The sequence below is a fragment of the Hemibagrus wyckioides genome, linkage group LG18 (assembly GCF_019097595.1).
Source record: "Hemibagrus wyckioides isolate EC202008001 linkage group LG18, SWU_Hwy_1.0, whole genome shotgun sequence".
In the NCBI taxonomy this organism is placed as follows: domain Eukaryota; kingdom Metazoa; phylum Chordata; class Actinopteri; order Siluriformes; family Bagridae; genus Hemibagrus; species Hemibagrus wyckioides.
Genome location: NC_080727.1, coordinates 9116334 through 9134641, shown reverse-complemented (window position 1 = coordinate 9134641; position 18308 = coordinate 9116334). Strand labels below are relative to the sequence as shown.

The following is an 18308-nucleotide window of genomic DNA, read 5'->3' as shown; positions in this document are numbered from 1 at the left end:
GAACACCCCACAAGAGCTGCAGACGTCTAGCCATCATAATTTGGTCTTTGTTAAACTCGCTGAAATCCTTCCACTTGCCCATTTTTCCTACTTCTAACACATCAACTTTGAGGACAAAATGTTCACCTGCTGCCTAATATATCCCACCCACTAACAGGTGCCATGATAAGATAATCAGTGTTATTCACTTCATCTCTCAGTGCTCATAATGTTATGCCTGATCAGTGTAGTTTGCTGAAGAATTAATTCTGTAAATTACCATTAGCTAGAATTTGACATTCTGCCAACCAGTGATGTTAGCTTCTGGCAGTGATGCTTGTTTAACCTGGCATTAGGAAAGAAATTAGGCTAATTTATTTAAATTGCAAAGTAGTGCACACACTCCTTTAAATTAGACAGAATTCATGACTTCTAGGGAGGCAAAAGAGATGTCTTAGTTAATGAAAGTCTTTGAATATACAGCATATTAAAACATTATTTCTGAAGTACAGTCATGGTGTTCATGTGCTTACCTACACAAATAGCCATACTGTTTTAACTAAAGTATGTACAGTCATTGGCTGGATGTGAGAAGAAGAGAATTTTTTGATTTGTAATGCATGCTTCTAAATTCTAAATAAAAATGTGAAGAATAAATATGAAAAATTAAATTTAGAAAACAGACACTGTTTATTTAAATTCTCTAATATATATATATATATATATATATATATATATATATATATATATATATATATATATATATATATATATTCTATAATTAAAACCCCTAAATCCTGTTTGGTGTTAGATTATTAAATACTGTACCGCTTGATATATGCTTTGATATATTAGGTATACTTTAAGAAAACACAACTGACCAACAGTGAGGCCAAAACATGGTAAAACAGTTGCTGTGTTTGTTTGTGTTAGTGTACTGACAAAATGTAATTGCTTAATTATTACACAGCTGCAAAGTTGTATATTTTATATATTTGAATATGTTATTGTTAAAAATGTTTTAGTACAGTATCAGGATTGTGTGTGTGTGTGTGTGTGTACGTGTGTGTAGGGGGTTGTGCACCATGTGTTGCGTCTGGCAGACCGAACAGAAGGAGCAGAGATAATCAGACCTCTGTGAGTGTGTGGATGATAGTGTGTGTGTTTGTGTGTGCGTGTGTGTGTGTGGGGGGGGGGGTTATGGGGGATGGGCAAAATGGCCATATGGGGTTTGTTGTGGTCAGGGCAGCCCACTACTCACATTTCCTTTGAACATTTCAGTTCAACAGGCATTAGTGTTAATAACTGTATTTATTTAGAGTACTTTTATCTACATATAGCAAATGGCAATAGACAGAACATAACTTAACATAATGTCCATTTGCTATTCTTGTGTAACCAACCTTGACCTAAGTAATCTGATTTTATCCAGTCCTCCAAACACTGAACAGATCCCAGTCCAATCTAGTGTTTGCAATCCTTTCTTTTATTAGGGTTGAGGTTATTACATTAACATTCATTCGGTTTTTGTCCAGAGTGGCTTACAAAGCCCTGGTATTTGAACTCATACACTGCTGGCCACTTTTGGACATGAAGTGCTGATGAGAATTGAATCATTTGTCGATAATAGTCAGTAGGTTCCTCGGTGTTCTTTTAGCCCACACACAGCTGACGTCATTCACACTAGCACGCTGTATTTTTGGCACTATGGCAATTTCAACAAACACACTGCGCTGTCCAGCAAGCGACGCGATTGGCTGCAAGCGGAGCTGCCGGAAGTAAATCTCTGCTCTCTGATTGGATGTCGCTGGCTTTGTGCGCGCAGCAGCTGCTTCCCTCGACTGCAGTATTTAGAATGGTCCTGCTGAATGACTGCAGAGACGGCCGGGGTCTCTGACGACTGTGATTGGTCGAGGCTCGGCTTCCAGAAGACGAGTACGTGGACGCTGATTGGCTGCTGCTCTCTTTGTGCGCGCGGCGTCTCGGCAGCTGCGTTTTGAATGGTCCTGCGTTTGAGAAGCCGAAGGCGTCCATGGGCAAAAGGAGTCAGGATGGTGTTAGTTCATGTCGGATATCTGGTTCTTCCCGTGTTTGGTTCAGTAAGAAGCAGAGGTATCGTTATTGTTTCTTTTTAATTATTATCATTACTAACACTCTTACTAAATAAGCGGCGAAACGAGCTAGCGCACAGCAACGACAACGACAGAAGACAAAACCCCAAACGGCTTTCTTCTCCCTATCCCAGTGCACTACATAGGGTACGGCATAGAGCGGCGTGTGTACCCTACCTAGTGCACTAATCAGTCAGCCATTTGGAAATCAAACATTGCATTGGCGAAAAAGATGAGGCACGTCGGCTAACATTAGCAGAGGTTGATACAGCCGTGTTTTTTGTTTGTTTGTTTGTTTGGTTTATCGACTCTAGACAACGCTAGCAATACTTATCTGTTATAAACATTCTTGTTAGTTGAGTAGACGTGTAAAAAATCGCTCCAAACGACCATAACTCGTCCGATGCCGTGATTTTTCATTTTGATCTCATTGGGTTATAATAAACAACACTGCAGTCCGCATCTTTTGTGCTCCAGATGCAGTCTTTACTCCTATTTAGAGAGATCTTTAGTTCACTTCTGGTGATCATGCATTATTAAACACTGAGCACCGCAATGAACGCTGCCATCAAAAAAAAAATCCACCATCAAAATGCTAGTAAATAGGCAAAAACTCGGATATAAACGGAGAAACCTTCGTGATTCCTGCAAGATCTTATAAATGAGAGAAGATCCTATAGAAACTGAGGTCAAATAATAATCCACGTGCAGGATCTGTGCAGTTTCTGTCATATTACAATGATGTACGTACTATACAGGTCATGCAGTAGCATTTCATTGTGCTTGTGTTTTCTGTTTTCTTGTTTTTTACCCTTCCTTGTTCCATAGTCCGGAGGCCGCCGCTACATGCCGCATCACTCCGATTTCTCTCTCTCTCTCTCTCTCTCTCACACTCAGTCTATCTGTCTTCCTCTCTCCCCTCTTCCATTGTGTAGCTATAGCGATCGCCTCTCTGCCTGTGTTCTGCCTCCCTCTGCCTCCATCCCCTCTTTCCATCCGAAGACGACATTGGCATTTAAAAACCAAAACCAACCTTCTTCCCACTCATCCAGTATCCTTCTGTGTGCGACTGCAGAATAACACACTCCTTTCTCTTCTTTTTGAGAAGACACCGCTCTCTCTTGGTTTCAAAACTGTCACTGTTAATGATAACCCATTGTAGCAGTCTACAATTATCATTGTGATTGTCCCATTTATTTTCCTCAGCAATGGCATATAGTCTTACATAAATTATTATTATTATTTTTTTTTTTTTCAGCCTGTAAATTTCTGTGAAGTGGATGCGTTCGCTTCTTGTCCGGAGAAAAAATCGGTGTTTATTATTATTAGTAGTATAAAAATATCTCTGTAGCCAAAGCCAGGCTTCCAGGCACTCATACAAAAAAAAGCGAGATCAGTCGTCTTAGCTCGTCTTTTAAGGGCTGTGCGTTCAGCAGCTCAGACCTTCCTGTCACAAGCACTAAATGCTAGCAACTGAGCTACAGCTGTTCACTACATTGGCGTTATTTATAACCGTAATTTGGTTCCAAATTGATTTGTTAAAACATCGAGTGGATCCATGAAAATGATCATATTGGTCGAATGTTTCTGATGATCCGACAGCCAGCAGTCTTTGTAGTGAAGGACTTTCTGGAAGAAAGTGGACAGATTTCACACCTTCATTGCAAAATTGAGTGATTAGAAGATCACCATGCCTTTAAAAAAAAAAAAAAAAAAAGCAAAGCTCAACCAAGTAGTCAATCGTTATACTTCATCGATGGACCTAGAGTGTGATGTGGATAAGGTATAATGTAAATACATCATCGTCTGTCCTGAAGACTTTCCCATGGCAGAAAATTTACCGACCTTTACAAAGTGCTGATGCTGGACATTCCTTCATAACTCATAAATAAACATAAATGTAAATGGTTATATTTTTTTTATTCAACACATATTTTCAATTGGAGGCTTTTTTTTTTATGTGTTTATTGTTCCACTTAGTTTTTATGTGGAGCATCTGCCATGTGAATGTCCCTGGGAACTAGCTGTTATAAAGGAATATTAGATTGAGGATGTTAAAATAACCATTGATTTGCCGTGCAACCAGCAGCGTCGTCAGATCTGGTGTTATACGTCAGTAATTAACACCGTCTGACCAATAAGAGTCAGAGATTTCAGCAACACTGGGGTTTTAAAAACAGACAAAGAAGCCCCCAGTACCACTGCATTACATTTTCTTTGGTAGTGTAAGCAGTGTTTGACCTTGTTTGACCTAGCAGTGTTTTCTAGACAGCCTCGTACTTGTCAATTTTAGGCCAAATGTCAGTTTTATTATAGTCAGAATAATGCACTGTGAGACTACTGTTTACTGTGCAGTATTGAGATAATGAAGGCTTTGCAAAATGAAAAACCAAACAGGAAGCTTTCACACTAAAGCTCTTGGCTAGAGATTCTCTAAATTACTTCTATTTTCTATTTACCTGAACTAAGCACACCAAACGTGTCGCCTTATTCTTGTTTCCGCTAACCAATCCAGTGCCTCGCTCTCGGCCACAGCGAACGTCATCCACATTACAGGAATCCTTAGAACTGCACTGCTGTAGAAATCTTCCTAGAGTTTTGAAATGTCTATTTCTTTGGTTGTGGTTCTTGGCTTTCTGTTTGTGTATTAGGCTCTTCAATGCATGATCATATTTATTTTTCATTACTTAAAAATTTTGTTTCTTTTGACATTTGAACAGCAAACTCCAATGTATCTTTGTGTAGAGATGTCCTGCTGTACTGATATGTGCTGTAGCATACACATCTACCCATTGGATGCTGCTTCTGTTGTTTTAACCTTATGGAGCATGTTTGGCTCTTCTTTTTTATTTGCATGGGAATATTCTTCTTATTATTCGTATCACATGGTTCCACTCATACTAATATTTTCCAATAAAGACTGTAGTTTTTTTCCTTAACCTTCAGTGTGTTCTCTGCTGATTTCCATGTGACCTTCCCTCAAACCCCATCCCTTTTCCAGTTATTTGGCCTCTTTGGCCCCTTCCCCAATATTCATTTCTCAGTTTCTCTCACTTGCCAAGCTGAATCATGGGAAACCTACTGTCACAAAAAATATAGGCGATCTGTTCACATCCACTTAGTCCACAAACATCTCCATTCGCATCTGTCTCTTTTATTTCCTTAATTTATCTCCCTATTTCTCTCTTCTGCAAGCACATGATCCTTTTGTGTTACAAACATGGCTAAAAGTCTTCAGTGCTTTACTATCAAATTTCACAATAATGGTTTTCATAAATGGGTTAGGTCTGGTAGATGATCTGTATTATTAAAAGTGAATGAGTATTTCACTGGAAGATGAACTTTTCCACATTTTATAGTGTTACAATCTGGAATTGAAATGGACCTAAGATTATACACTATATTGCCAAAAGTTTGTGGACACCTATACCAAGTAGAGTTCGCAAACATAGTTATAGTTCAATTAGTTGTAGTGCAACCATCAAACGTTACATTAGTTCAGTGGAGTTTAACTGTGTGCAATTAACGTGATCTCAGTATGAATACAACTTGCTTTTGGGAGACCCAGTGACAAAGTTTTGTTAACATATCATTTTGAACTAATCTCAGAAATATCCATTAGGCACAACTGCAACTCTGCCTACAGAGCCTGTCCACCAAAAAAACCAGTGTGAGGGCATGGATGGCATTAGACAGAGAAGCAAACAAGATTTTAATGGAAATTTTAAATCTGATGCTACCACCATTTTGCTTCATTGTGAGGACCGTTCCCAGGGTGGTTAAAAATTTTTGTATCAAAAAAAAGGCCAGAAAGTAAAAAATGAGTCAGACCATAGTTCTGTCCATGATGGCTGAGTGTTCAGTTTGCCTTTTGGTAAGCCTTAATAAGAATCTGCTATTCTTCCTTAAAGCCCAGCTTTCCAGCTTTATGGAGTGTCCACACTGTGGTTGTCCAGTTAGCACTATCATTTCATGGATTTCCAATTTGTTTTATTAAAATAGTTGTTTTATTGGTGCTCTGCGAGATTTTCTTGAGATTTTTTTAGAACCATTCCCTGATTGAGACTTTTCCAGACCATTGCCTAGACTTGTGTTAATAGCTCCATTGTCTTTATGATGCTGTTTTTTTGCAAGGCAGTGTAGTATTTGACATCTTGAAATGAAGTGGTACCTTCACACCCCAGTACCTAGCCCTTTAAAGACAGCACCATTAAGAACAAGGAGCTATTAAAAGACGTCCAGGACAGAGTTACTTTAATCAGAAAAACAACCCAAAGGCCAATGTTAACGCTTGTTATTATTATGCTACCACCAGCTTGCTTCACTGTGGGGATGGTGTTCTCAGGGTGATGAGCAGTGTTAGGGTTTTGTGCAAAGGCTGTAAGTCTCTCTGTATGCTCTAACAGGTCTTTTGGCAGAATACAAACAGGATTTCATATGAATCACCAATCTTCCATAAAGCCCAGTTTTGGTGTGTTTGAGATGGTTGCCCTCTGAACAATTTCTCCTGCTCCTTCAGTGTTCTCCTTAACATCTTGCTTGCTTCTCTAAGTAATAATGGGCTATTTTTTATATATTCATGATATATAATTCAAATTAAGTCCATTTCAGTTCCAGGTTATAACAAAAAATGGTAAAGTTCAAAGGTGTAAATGCTTATGCAAGGCACTGTACACAGTCCTGCGATCACAGACACATCTACATACATTTACAATCCACACTCCGGCGAGTACAGCCCTATTTAGAAAGGAACAAAAGACACAAAGGGGAAATAAGTAGTCTAAACTGACATTTGAAGACAGTTGCCACATTTGAAGGCAGCAGTTTTATGGATGTTCAGTTCAAGTAATTGCTTTGTCAGCTATATATAAAATGAACTAGTGGAACTCAGCAAGATTTCCAAGCTAAAGAAATGTGACCTGACAGACATGTAACTTTCTATTATCTAAAAGTAGCTAATAAGCTAGAGCTTATTCAGGCTTCAGGCTAATGATGGATTGACCATATGCTATCAATGTTGGCTTGGCGGGGCAACAGGTATTTGAGGTCCTTGGTTTAATTCTGAGGATGGGTTACTGCCTTTTGTTCATTTTTTAAAAATTAAGTGTTCAAATGGGTGTATGTGAGATGCCCTATGATGGAATGGTATCCCGCCCAGGGTGTATTACTGACTTACACCCAGTTCAGCTCCACCACAATGACAAAGCATTACTATGAACGAATGAATGCGCTAATTATTGGGCTAAATAAAATATGACAATATTTAGAACATCGTCTTTGCACTGAAGAGGGTCTGATGCAAGCGTTTTGTGACCTTATCTCTAAATTTCATTACAAAACTAGTGAAAAGGTAACGAGAGACGTTTCAACCTATTCAGACCATCATGATCATGCATTATGAGTACGTTTGTCTGAATGCGTTCTCTAAGATCTAAAATGTAGCTCACTTCTGTGTGAACATTTTTTTTTTACATTGAAATTGAATTGTAAATCGTTTAATATAATAAAATAAATGTGTGCCAGAACATTGTAAACCCTGTCATTGGAGTAGAGCAGTACTTTACCTATACGTATTTATACTTAATATATATTTATAATAATATGTTTAATATTATTCTTCTAAACTTGTATTACTTTTTTTAAACAACATCTAAACATAAAATATTCTCCTCCAGCTTGCCATGCTGAGATCTGAAGGCTGTTTTTTCAGTTAGAGTATAAATAGGAAGAGGAGAGTTACTGCCCAATCCTGTGTTGCATTCATCCTATGTTTATCACTGATAACTGACTGGCAGTTAAAGACATAAAACAGGGTTTATCTCTGAGTTTGGAGACAGAACTTGTAAGTGTTCAGATAGTACACCAAAAAAAAAAAACCTCTTTTAATCAATGAAAACACCCAAAGGAATAATTTTTTCTTTAGAACTTATGAAATACTGAGGTCTCGATTGTTAATTTTTTTTTTTTTTTTACAAATAAAAAATAAAAAGATATGTGAAAAAGATATCCATACATAGACACTGCAGAAGAGCATTTTAATCTCATTCAACGAGCATGCATGGTTGTTCTACAATACTGTGAAACATCCAAAAAGGTTTTAAAATTTCCTTTTAAGCAGTACTTTTAGTTATCAGTTGCTATGAGCCTGCTAAAAATTCACCCTTTGCCACTACTACCATTTTCTAAGATTGCCCGCTTTTTTTTTAAAACACAAAAATCTCATTCAGTATGCACCACATTAATATATATAATACAGGTATACCAGCAAGTGACTTTTGACTTCTAAAGTTCAAGCAGGTAAGTTCGATTTTGTGCTTTTCTGACTTTATGTAGCTAGTGATTGCTTGCACACATATTTTAGTGCAGTGTACTGTATCTAGCATCGCAGTTTTAAAAGAAACGTTAAAGCTAAGATTTAAACCATGAAAAAAAGGTTTGGAAATTGATTAAATATCCTTATAAACCATACACGTTTCATGTAGTCGTAATTTATATCTTAATTGTAAAATTAACTTAATAAAGTGTTCAGTATCATACAGTTGACACTTGAAGCATATAACTCAATGTCATGAATTTACAGCATTTAAACTGAAAATCGGTTTCATGGATTAAACGGATTAAACCAGCTATAATCCTGATAACGCCTTGGAACTGTAATCATTTTTGGAAATATGCCTCTTCATCTGTTACCAAATAAAGGTAATTCAGTATGTTATGATATACCAGTATACTGTGATATATAATCTGAATTTGGCATACTGTTACATAATATGATAGATTCAATAGATAAAACTTTGTCCCATGTAGTTAATTTTACACACACCAGTTAGCTGCCAATGTACAGGCCAAGTGCTTCTCAAACCATATAGTAACTTTAGGCAGCAGCTGCAAAACCATGGCCTTTGTTGGCACTTCCCCTCTCGTTCTTTCTTACTCTGTCTCTCACGCTTCCTTCACCTGTTTCACACCATCAGAGTATGTTGTGTCTTGTCTGAGGTCACACTTAGAGCTATTGTTAATGGGAAAATGGGCTGGGTAAATGATAAAAATCAATTGCTGGCCAAATGAAGGCTATTTCCCCTTCCTATGTTTTCAGATGCCGGAAAAGCTGAGTAATTAGTTCAGTGCATTAATAACGACCAAGTATGTGAATATCCAGAGAGTAGACTATGTAACCTCAGTCCATATCCTGATAAGTAATAGAACGTTTGATGTAGAGCACGTGCCCTTGAAATAAAAAGTCACCAATTTGCTGGTGAATGTGAATATTTCATTGTTTCAGACTAGTGACTATATTTTCTCTTGATAAGTTTAAGTGCAAAGCAACATATTGTGCATGGAGCATGAGAGTTAAATGACAGCATTGCACTGGACTTCATTATTCTCTCTTTAGTCAGTGACCCTGATTCTGAACTGATTATCAGCCATCCATGAACACTAATTAATTCACCTAGTTAAAGCCATTCATGACATGTCTTGTAATGTAATGCAGCAAGAGTTAGTTACAGCATCAAATATATAATCGAATTAAACAATTTGTTCTGCAAATGTCAACAGGGCATAGGATTTATTTTTCTTCTCTGGATGTTGACATTGTGTATACATGGAAAACCTAATATCCTGGACATTAAGGATGAGTAGGGTGAGTTGGGTTTAAAAGTCCACTCCAAGGTTCCTCAACCATGTTGTTTTCACAGCTTGGATTTGGTAATTGTCTTTAAGCTTATTCGGTTTCATTTTCATGCAAGATGTGCCTTTCCTGTGGGTAAATATATAAACTGAATTGGCACAGATTAAAAGCTATGGCCCACAATGTAATTATGACTAATTCCCAAAGAATCATTTACACAACACACACAAACCCTACTCTGAATCTGAATTTTATTTTTTAATACCAGTGCTGAACGGTCCTTAAAAAGGATGGCCAGAATTCCCTTTACTTCAGTAGTACTAATCAAAAACAACTAAATTGCATCTTTCTTTCTTCAAGCTTTAATCTGTGAATGGGAGATATTATTATGATAGGAGCAACAATATATTACAATTGACAGATAGATAGATAGATAGATAGATAGATAGATAGATAGATAGATAGATAGATAGATAGATAGATCTATAATATTTTTTATTCACTTGTAACTTTTGCTCATATAACAGTTAACATCACTGTTTCACTGAGATATCATTTTATTAATTTTCCATTGGTTATATGCTATATTAAAAGGCTTGCTCATTAGGGATAAAATAAAATAAGGATAAAATAGTTTAATAATTTAATTTAATAATTTATTTTAATTTCTAGTTATTTTTCCCCCTTTCCTTTCTCTGTTTATCTTCTTTTGTAAAGCTGCTTTAAGACAATGTCCATTGTAAAAGGCACTATACAAATCAATTGAATGAATGAATGAATAAAAGTCCTTTTCTCTTGAGTTTACCATTGACAAAAACTACTAGAGCATAGTTTCACAGCCCAGCCCTCAGAGGCCAGCAGATGTCTGTGTTTTGGTTACATCTGAGTTCTTAACACACATGAATTAGGTAACTAGTGTCATATGGTTCAGGATAGAACAAAACTATTGAGCATCTGGTACCCTGAGGGCATGCTGTTTCTGAACATGTCTGTGCTCTCTGATTGGCTATTCTCACACTGGTGCTGAACTCCATTAGGACTAGTCATTGAACGATTATTCTGACTCAGTAACCTGGTTGTTGTGTGCAGGTACTCATTTCAGCAGGCACCAACACAGCCATGCTACATCCTGCCGACATTTCCACCTGGCCACACCCCTTCCTGCTGAGTTCCCACCAACTGGCCTCGCGGCCCCACAGTACCAGGAAGTCCCACCCACTTTCCTACCTCAGGCCTTACAGCAGCAATACCTCATACAGCAGCAGCTACTGCAGCGCAGGTACACACATCACCATTGTGTACAAAAGCTACAGCCGTGCAGAGGCACATAGTGTTTACACATAGCACAGCAGCTTAGGTATACATATTTGCAGCAGCACCTGCATATGAACACAAATGAAAAATGTTGTCACATATCACAGATTATTAATCTTTTTTTCCAGACGCACACAAGAGCGCGTTCCTCTCAACACACACCGGTTACGCCCAGGATATGATTATTCCCCACCCATGCACATTCCTCAGCCAATCACACAACAGCCCAGATACCTGGCAGAGGGCACAGACTGGTGAGTTTTAGACAACATGCATATTCTACACGTATACATACACCAATCAGGCATAACATTATAATCACTGAAGGTGCTGAGTGAGCAGGTGAAGTGAATAACACTGATGATCTCATCATGGCACCTGTTAGTGGGTGGGATATATTAGGCAGCACGTGAACATTTTGTCCTCAAAGTTGATGTGTTAGAAGCAGGAAAAATGGACAAGCGTAAGGATTTGAGCGAGTTTGACGAAGGGCCAAATTGTGATGGCTAGACCACTGGACCAGAGCACCTCCAAAACTGCAGCTCTTGTGGGGTGTTCCCAGTCTGCAGTGGTCAGTATCTATCAAAAGTGGTCCAAGGAAGGAACAGTGGTGAACCGGCGGCCAAGGCTCATTGATGCATGTGGGGAGCAAAGGCCTGTGTGGTCCGATCCAACAGACCAGCTACTGTTGCTTCAATTCCTAAAACGTTTATGCTAGTTCTGATAGAAAGGTGTCAGAATACACACTGCATCACAGTTTGTTGCATATGGGGCTGCACAGCCACAGACCAGTCAGCCTGGTTGGTGTATACTTCCAAGCACTGATAAGTTCACTAATCAGTACTTACCACCTCTAATTCTCGTCATGGATGTAATGTTTTTCTGACAGGGATCTGAGCGTGGACGCCGGTTTGTCCCATCAGTATTCACTGCAGCAGATTCCACAGCCCTACCAGCACTACTTAGCCTCTCCCAGAATGCATCACTTTCCCCGGAATACTTCGTCTACACAAGTGGTGAGTACTAAATTAAATAGCAAATGGGAGTAGAAAAGCATGTGAATATGACTCTTAACTAAAGTACTATTTGTAAAGGGTGTTCATGTGGAACTATTCAAAGCAGCAGAAAGGTCATTCACAAATACTCAAAAGCAAAAGATCCAAGCAGAAAGAAAACTTTTATTTGTCACATGCATTACAGTACAGTGAAATTCTTCTCTTGTAAGGAAGCTGTGGTCAGCCATCATTAGTATACAGCCATATTTGTCACATATACATCACAAATGGTAATAAAAGAGCATGTGAGTATTATGATACCTACATGATCAGTGCCCCAGGAGCATAGATCCTGAGCCTTGCTCAGAGGCAGTAATTAAACAACTGTGCCACACAGATGTGACATTTTTTCTATTGCTTGTGTGTGTGCAGGTTGTCCATGAGGTAAGGAATTATCCATATCCCCAGTTGCACCTACTGGCTTTGCAAAGTTTAAGCCCCAGCCGACATGCTTCTGCTGTACGAGAGAGTTATGAGGTAATGCACATACACATGCACCTTATAGGACACACTTCATAAACAAACTGATTAAAATGAATGCGGTTGAAGTCTCACATGCTGATAAATGTGTGTTAGGAGCTGCTTCAGCTGGAGGATCGGTTAGGCAGCGTGAGCCGAGGAGCCATCCAGACCACCATTGAGAGGTTTACTTTCCCTCACAAGTACAAGAAGGTACATACATACACACACACACACACAAGAAATGAACAATTAGACGTAAACAGACAACTCTTCCCATGTGGTTTGTCATCTCCTAACTATATTACTGTGTGTTTGCAGCGGAAGCCATTGGATATGAAACTGTGTGATGATGAGGAGGAGTCTGACGTGGACGAGAAATGCACCATCTGTCTCTCCATGCTGGAGGATGGCGAGGACGTCCGGTATGAAGTGCAAACTTTCTAACTCTTACACTAAGACAGAGCTATATATATCTATGTACATTTATTACATCACATATCCATTTTAATTTCATTTGTCTTTACAAATCTCATATGCCAAACCTTTTTGTCCGTCCTCCCCTTGCCCATTCCAGCTGTTAAAGACTTGTTTACCATACCCTTCTTTATTTTTTTAAGACATCCAGTCAAATTCACATCAAATGAAACTGAACACAACCATGCTAATTGGTCTTGCATTAATTGGCACAGAACAGACCACCTGCGACCTGTTCCAGTTTAATTACAACAACTTCTCAGCACTGTAGGAATATTTCAGTCCCCAAAGAGCTATGCCTGACTGAAACAATTCTGAAAACCAGCTGCTTCTCATGCTAAACAAAGTTTTCTAATTCTGAGTACAGACAAACTTTATGAATTATGATGAATGAATGAAAGGAGTGATAGGAAGCACAATAGGTTTCATGGTAGTTAGTAAATAATCTGCTTTTAAGTAAAATGCTAAAGCAAGTACATTAGAATTATCCCAAATGACATTCTATACATCATGTACTATGTACTATATCTTTCTGAATTCAAATGAAAATCAAATGGAACACTAAACACTAGGTTTTTTTTTACTGTCCCAAAGTATAAAGCATTTCCTGTCTGGTGGCAAATATGATGTTAAAAAATAAAACATACAGCGTGAGCTCATTTAAAAGATACACCGATCAGGCATAACATTATGAGCAGTGAGAGGTGACATGAATAAGACTGATTATCTCCTCATCATGCCACCTGTTAGTGGGTGGGATATATTAGGCAGCAAGTGAACATTTTGTCCTCAAAGTTGATGTGTTAGAAGCAGGAAAAATGGGCAAGCATAAAGATTTGAGCGAGTTTGACGAAGGGCCAAATTGTGATGGCTAGACGACTGAATCAGAGCATCTCCAAAACTGCAGCTCTTGTGGGGTGTTCCCGGTCTGCAGTGGTCAGTATCTATCAAAAGTGGTCCAAGGAAGAAACAGTGGTGAACCAGCGACAGGGTCATGGGCGGCCAATGCTCGTGGGGAGAGAAGGCTGGCCCGTGGGATCTGATCCAACAGACCAAATTGTGGAAGAAGTTAATGCTGGTTCTGATAGAAAGGTGTCAGAATACACAGCGCATGACGGGTCAGGGCTGTTTTGGCAGCAAAAGGGGGACCAACGCCATATTAGTCATAATATTATGCCTGGTCGGTGTATTTATAACCGTTCTTGTCCACTGAAATGTGGACAGCCATCTTTCCAGAAATGTTTTTCTTGTCTAGCATCAGTCCCTGTTAGCCCCGCCCCTCTTCAGCTACATAAGCAAAGCTGTGCAAAGCAAAGCAAAGTGTTGAGTGTATGAAGTGTCCAACATTCCACACTTGATTTTTCGGTTGAATAAGTGCATAATCCAGCTACCTGAAGTGCACTTCTTCTTCTTGTATGTATTTTCAGTGTGAAAACATACTACAAAATAGCATTGAATTGTGCATGTGATTTGGGAGACACCAATGTGGATATGGATTCTCCTCATGGTCCCCAGAATTCACACAAAAATGTTATATTAGCGAGTGAAAATATCTTTAATACAGGTAAACACTGAAGGTTTCGCTAAATGGTTTTACGTAGTGCAAGCTTTAGATTGTTTTATTTCATTGGCAGATTCTTGCTTTATTACTGAAACTGTATATGCTTAAAATTGAAAACTTTTTCTGCCAATAGAACAGAACTATTTCAAGCGTGGAATGAATAAAAATGTCTAGAAATAGGTTTAACAATCACATATTTGGTTTAACGTAATACTGTAATGGGAACTACCACATGCTTTTGACTATAACCGAGATATTTCACACTATTATTACTATACTATTCATACTATTTATACGTATTTATACTTGTATAGGCTAATATGTATTTCTGAAGTGTAGGGAATTATATATGAAAGATCTTACACAACCAGAGGTTTAAGTTATTCTAGAAATTAGCTATAGACCTGAATTTGTGCTAAATTTATGAATTCAAACAGTTTTGTGCAAAAAATCAATTCTCTCTACATCATTTTATTTATTATATTATTCTCTCTCTCTCTCTCTCTCTCTTTAGGCGATTGCCCTGCATGCACCTCTTTCATCAGGTGTGTGTGGATCAGTGGCTGGCCACCAGCAGGAAGTGTCCCATATGCAGAGTGGACATCCAGACACAGCTCACACCTGAGAGCTGAAACACACACAACCAACCACCCACCCACACACACACACTGACTCAGTTCACATTTCTGAATTCAAGCACACAGACACACAAACACAGCTCTGCAATGAGCACAGGAACACGCGCCTCATGCCAACCGTTTGAAGATTTCTAGTCACAGACACAAAACCTGTTTATACTCATGCCATCAAAAGCCTAAGCATAGAGAGAGTCACACACACAGACACTCTAGTGTACATAAAAGCCTACACTACATTCTCAGCCTATATACACAGGGTCAGTTAAGCATTCTGCAGTGATCTCACACACACACACACACACACACACATACACACACACACACAATCCATGAAGTCCGTGATGACATCTCATACATACAAACATACACTAAAACAATGAGACTCTATTACTGTTCTCTCTCTCTCACACACACACACAGGTTTTACAGAGTAATGTAAGGATGATAGTACGAGTAATCTGGTCTCTGTGTGTGCATATTTGTAGCATCTGTGTGTGTGTGTGTGTCTGTGCGCGTGTGTGTGTGTGTAATTCTAAAGCCATGCCCCTAATGAAAGACGTTATACAAGCTCTAGTCAGGGTCTGCAAGAGTCAGAGCTTGCAGGCAACACACACATATGCTTAACTGCTGCTTGAGAGCAGGTGTGTGCATATTTCTTTCACGCTGCAGCTATTTCAGTGTAGTGCGTGTGTATGAGACTGCATACCTTGTGTGTGTGCTTCAATGTGGAGAATCATAGAAATTAGTTAGCTGTGCACTAACATTCTTATAGAAAAACCAAAATTACACACACACAAAAAAAATCAACAAAGAAATGATAGCAAAAAAAAACAACAGAAGCATCTGTCAGAATTTATTTAAAAGAGGGCGGGGCAGTACATACAATGTTTCCAATCCAGGAATTTAGGAGACATGGGGAGATTGTGATTGGTGGGTGTGTAGATAGGGGCGGGGCTCTCTAATGTAGTAGCTGCATGCCTCTGTGTTTGGGCTGTCTGTAAGTGTGTGTGTGTGAATGTGTGTGTGTGTGTAAAATAATTCTGCATGAGTGTAAAATAGCCCCTTTAAGCTGTGATGATCTGTAACACTAGCAGACTGATGTAGCGTGGGTGTGTGCGTGGGTTTGTGTGTGCGCGTGTATGTGTTCGTATGTGTGTGAAACCCTGCCATGATCTTTGACCCAAAATGCCTACTGAAGAAGCACATGTGAGCGTAGCTAAAGCGTCCAGCCTCACTCTGGTGCTTTATTGCCATGGTTAAACTATTTATTATTGGTATTTACACATGCAGTGTTTTGATGGGGGGGGAGAGGGGAGGGGCAGCCAAGCTTGTACATTAAACTGTGTGTGTGTGTGTGTGCTTTTTGTGTGTGTGTGTGGGTGTGTGTGTGTGACGGGTCTCCCCTCGTGGTCGCTATGCTGGTCGCTATGCTGGTTGCTATGTTGGTTGCTATGCTGTCTTGCTAGAACAACTGTTTTAGAATGTGCTGTGATGGAGGAGCATCCACCAATTGTGTGCAAGCTGTGGGGACGGAACAAGGATTGAAACTTTTTTATTTTTCATCTTGCTTTTCTCTGGTAACTTTTAGACAAACTGTCATGGTACAAGAATGATTGTAAGACAGAACTTTTCTTGTCTAAAGTGTTCAAACAACTCCATGATCCTCTGTTTGATTCTAACCTTGGATTGCTCTGTAGAGTGTCACATGTTCTCCCATCTTTGGTTTCTGATAGGTTTTTTGGTTTCCTCCTACCATCCCACCTTCTGGTAGGTGGATTAGAAATGCTAAATTGCCACTAGGTGTGAAAGAGAGTGGGCTGGTGATAGACTGGTGTCCCATGCAGGGTGTATTCCCATCTCGTTCCCAGTGTATCCATCGTGACACTGTCCAGGATAAAATGATTACTTAGGACGAATCAATAAATGATGTTTTTTTTTTTGTAGTCAGGGTTTGTTGTTTTACTGCCAAAAGCAAATAATACAAAAGCAGAAATCCTGTAACTGCAAATGTTCCACTTTACCCAAAATTTCAAGCCTCTCTCTCCGCTTAACCCAGACAGTCCCATGTCCGAGATATTACTCATGCCATGTTACAGTGTCCAGACCATCCTATATGGCTGCAACACTAAACCTCTCTTTTTTTATTTTTTTTAACAAAAGTGCTTCCCAATACTAAATTTTATTTGCTGCCAAGGAGGATCCCTTCCTCTCCAGCCCTGCTTCTTGTGTGTTGATTGGTGGATGTTGGCTCGTGTTGATAGTTTACACAGGGTTTTGTCCGTTGAAATGCCTTAAGTATTTAACAATCATAATTTATTACTAACTGTAGATATTGTGGGTACATATTTAATTTTGTATAGTTTCTTTTTTTGTTGGTCATTTTTTTTGTGATTTGAATCATATTTTATTTATTTAGAGTAAACACAAAAATGGAGTAAGACTCTTACCTCATGTTTGAGTTGGTTTTGCAGGAATGCTTTTCGCATGCGGGTGGTCGTGTTTGTGCGTGTTTCTTCCTTGGTGCTGTGACCTCACTGACATTCCGCTTGCTGACTGACCATATGCGGTGGCGGAGTGCGAGTGCTCTGGGTTTGATTCGCTGTCCTGTTTGCACTCTTAGTTTTCTCGGGGCCACCCTCTCACTGGCATATTTCCTACCACTCTGGCAACCTCCATTATACTTGCCTTTAATTTCTCTCTCTCCCTCTCTCTCTCTCTCTCTCTCTCTCTCCTCCTTTATTATTATCATTATTGTTATTATTATTATCTTATTTAGTTCTCTCTCTCTCTCTCTCTCTCTCTCTCTCTCTCTCTCTCTCTCTCCTTTTTCCTCCTTTATTATTATTATTATTATTATTATTATTATTATTATCTTATTTTGTTTCTCTCTCTCTCTCTCTCTCTCTCTCTCTCTCTCTCTCCTTTTTCCTCCTTTATTATTATTATTATTATTATTATTATTATTATTATTATCTTATTTTGTTTCTCTCTCTCTCTCTCTCTCTCTCTCTCTCTCTCTCTCTCTCTCTCTCTCTCTCCTTTTTTCCTCATTTATTATTATTATTATTATTATCATCATCTTAT

General features: G+C 38.8%; 1 protein-coding gene across 4 annotated transcripts; it reads left to right on the top strand.

The window, feature by feature from the left end:
- The first annotated feature begins 1789 nt into the window (after positions 1–1789).
- ark2ca (arkadia (RNF111) C-terminal like ring finger ubiquitin ligase 2Ca) lies at positions 1790–18032 on the top strand. 4 transcript variants are annotated; one of them, XM_058416131.1, is made up of 11 exons: positions 1790–2091; positions 2919–3141; positions 5037–8387; positions 8671–8789; positions 10810–10999; positions 11163–11288; positions 11924–12050; positions 12462–12566; positions 12666–12761; positions 12870–12973; positions 15101–18032. In XM_058416131.1, the coding sequence occupies exons 4-11, from the start codon at positions 8762–8764 to the stop codon at positions 15216–15218; spliced, it is 894 nt and encodes a 297-aa protein (XP_058272114.1). In that variant the 5' UTR covers positions 1790–2091; positions 2919–3141; positions 5037–8387; positions 8671–8761; the 3' UTR covers positions 15219–18032. The 4 variants fall into 4 exon arrangements, with proteins under 4 accessions (XP_058272114.1, XP_058272115.1, XP_058272113.1 ...); XM_058416132.1 differs by having other exon boundaries at positions 3026–3141; positions 5037–8789; XM_058416130.1 differs by having other exon boundaries at positions 5037–8789.
- Positions 18033–18308: the final 276 nt, after the last annotated feature.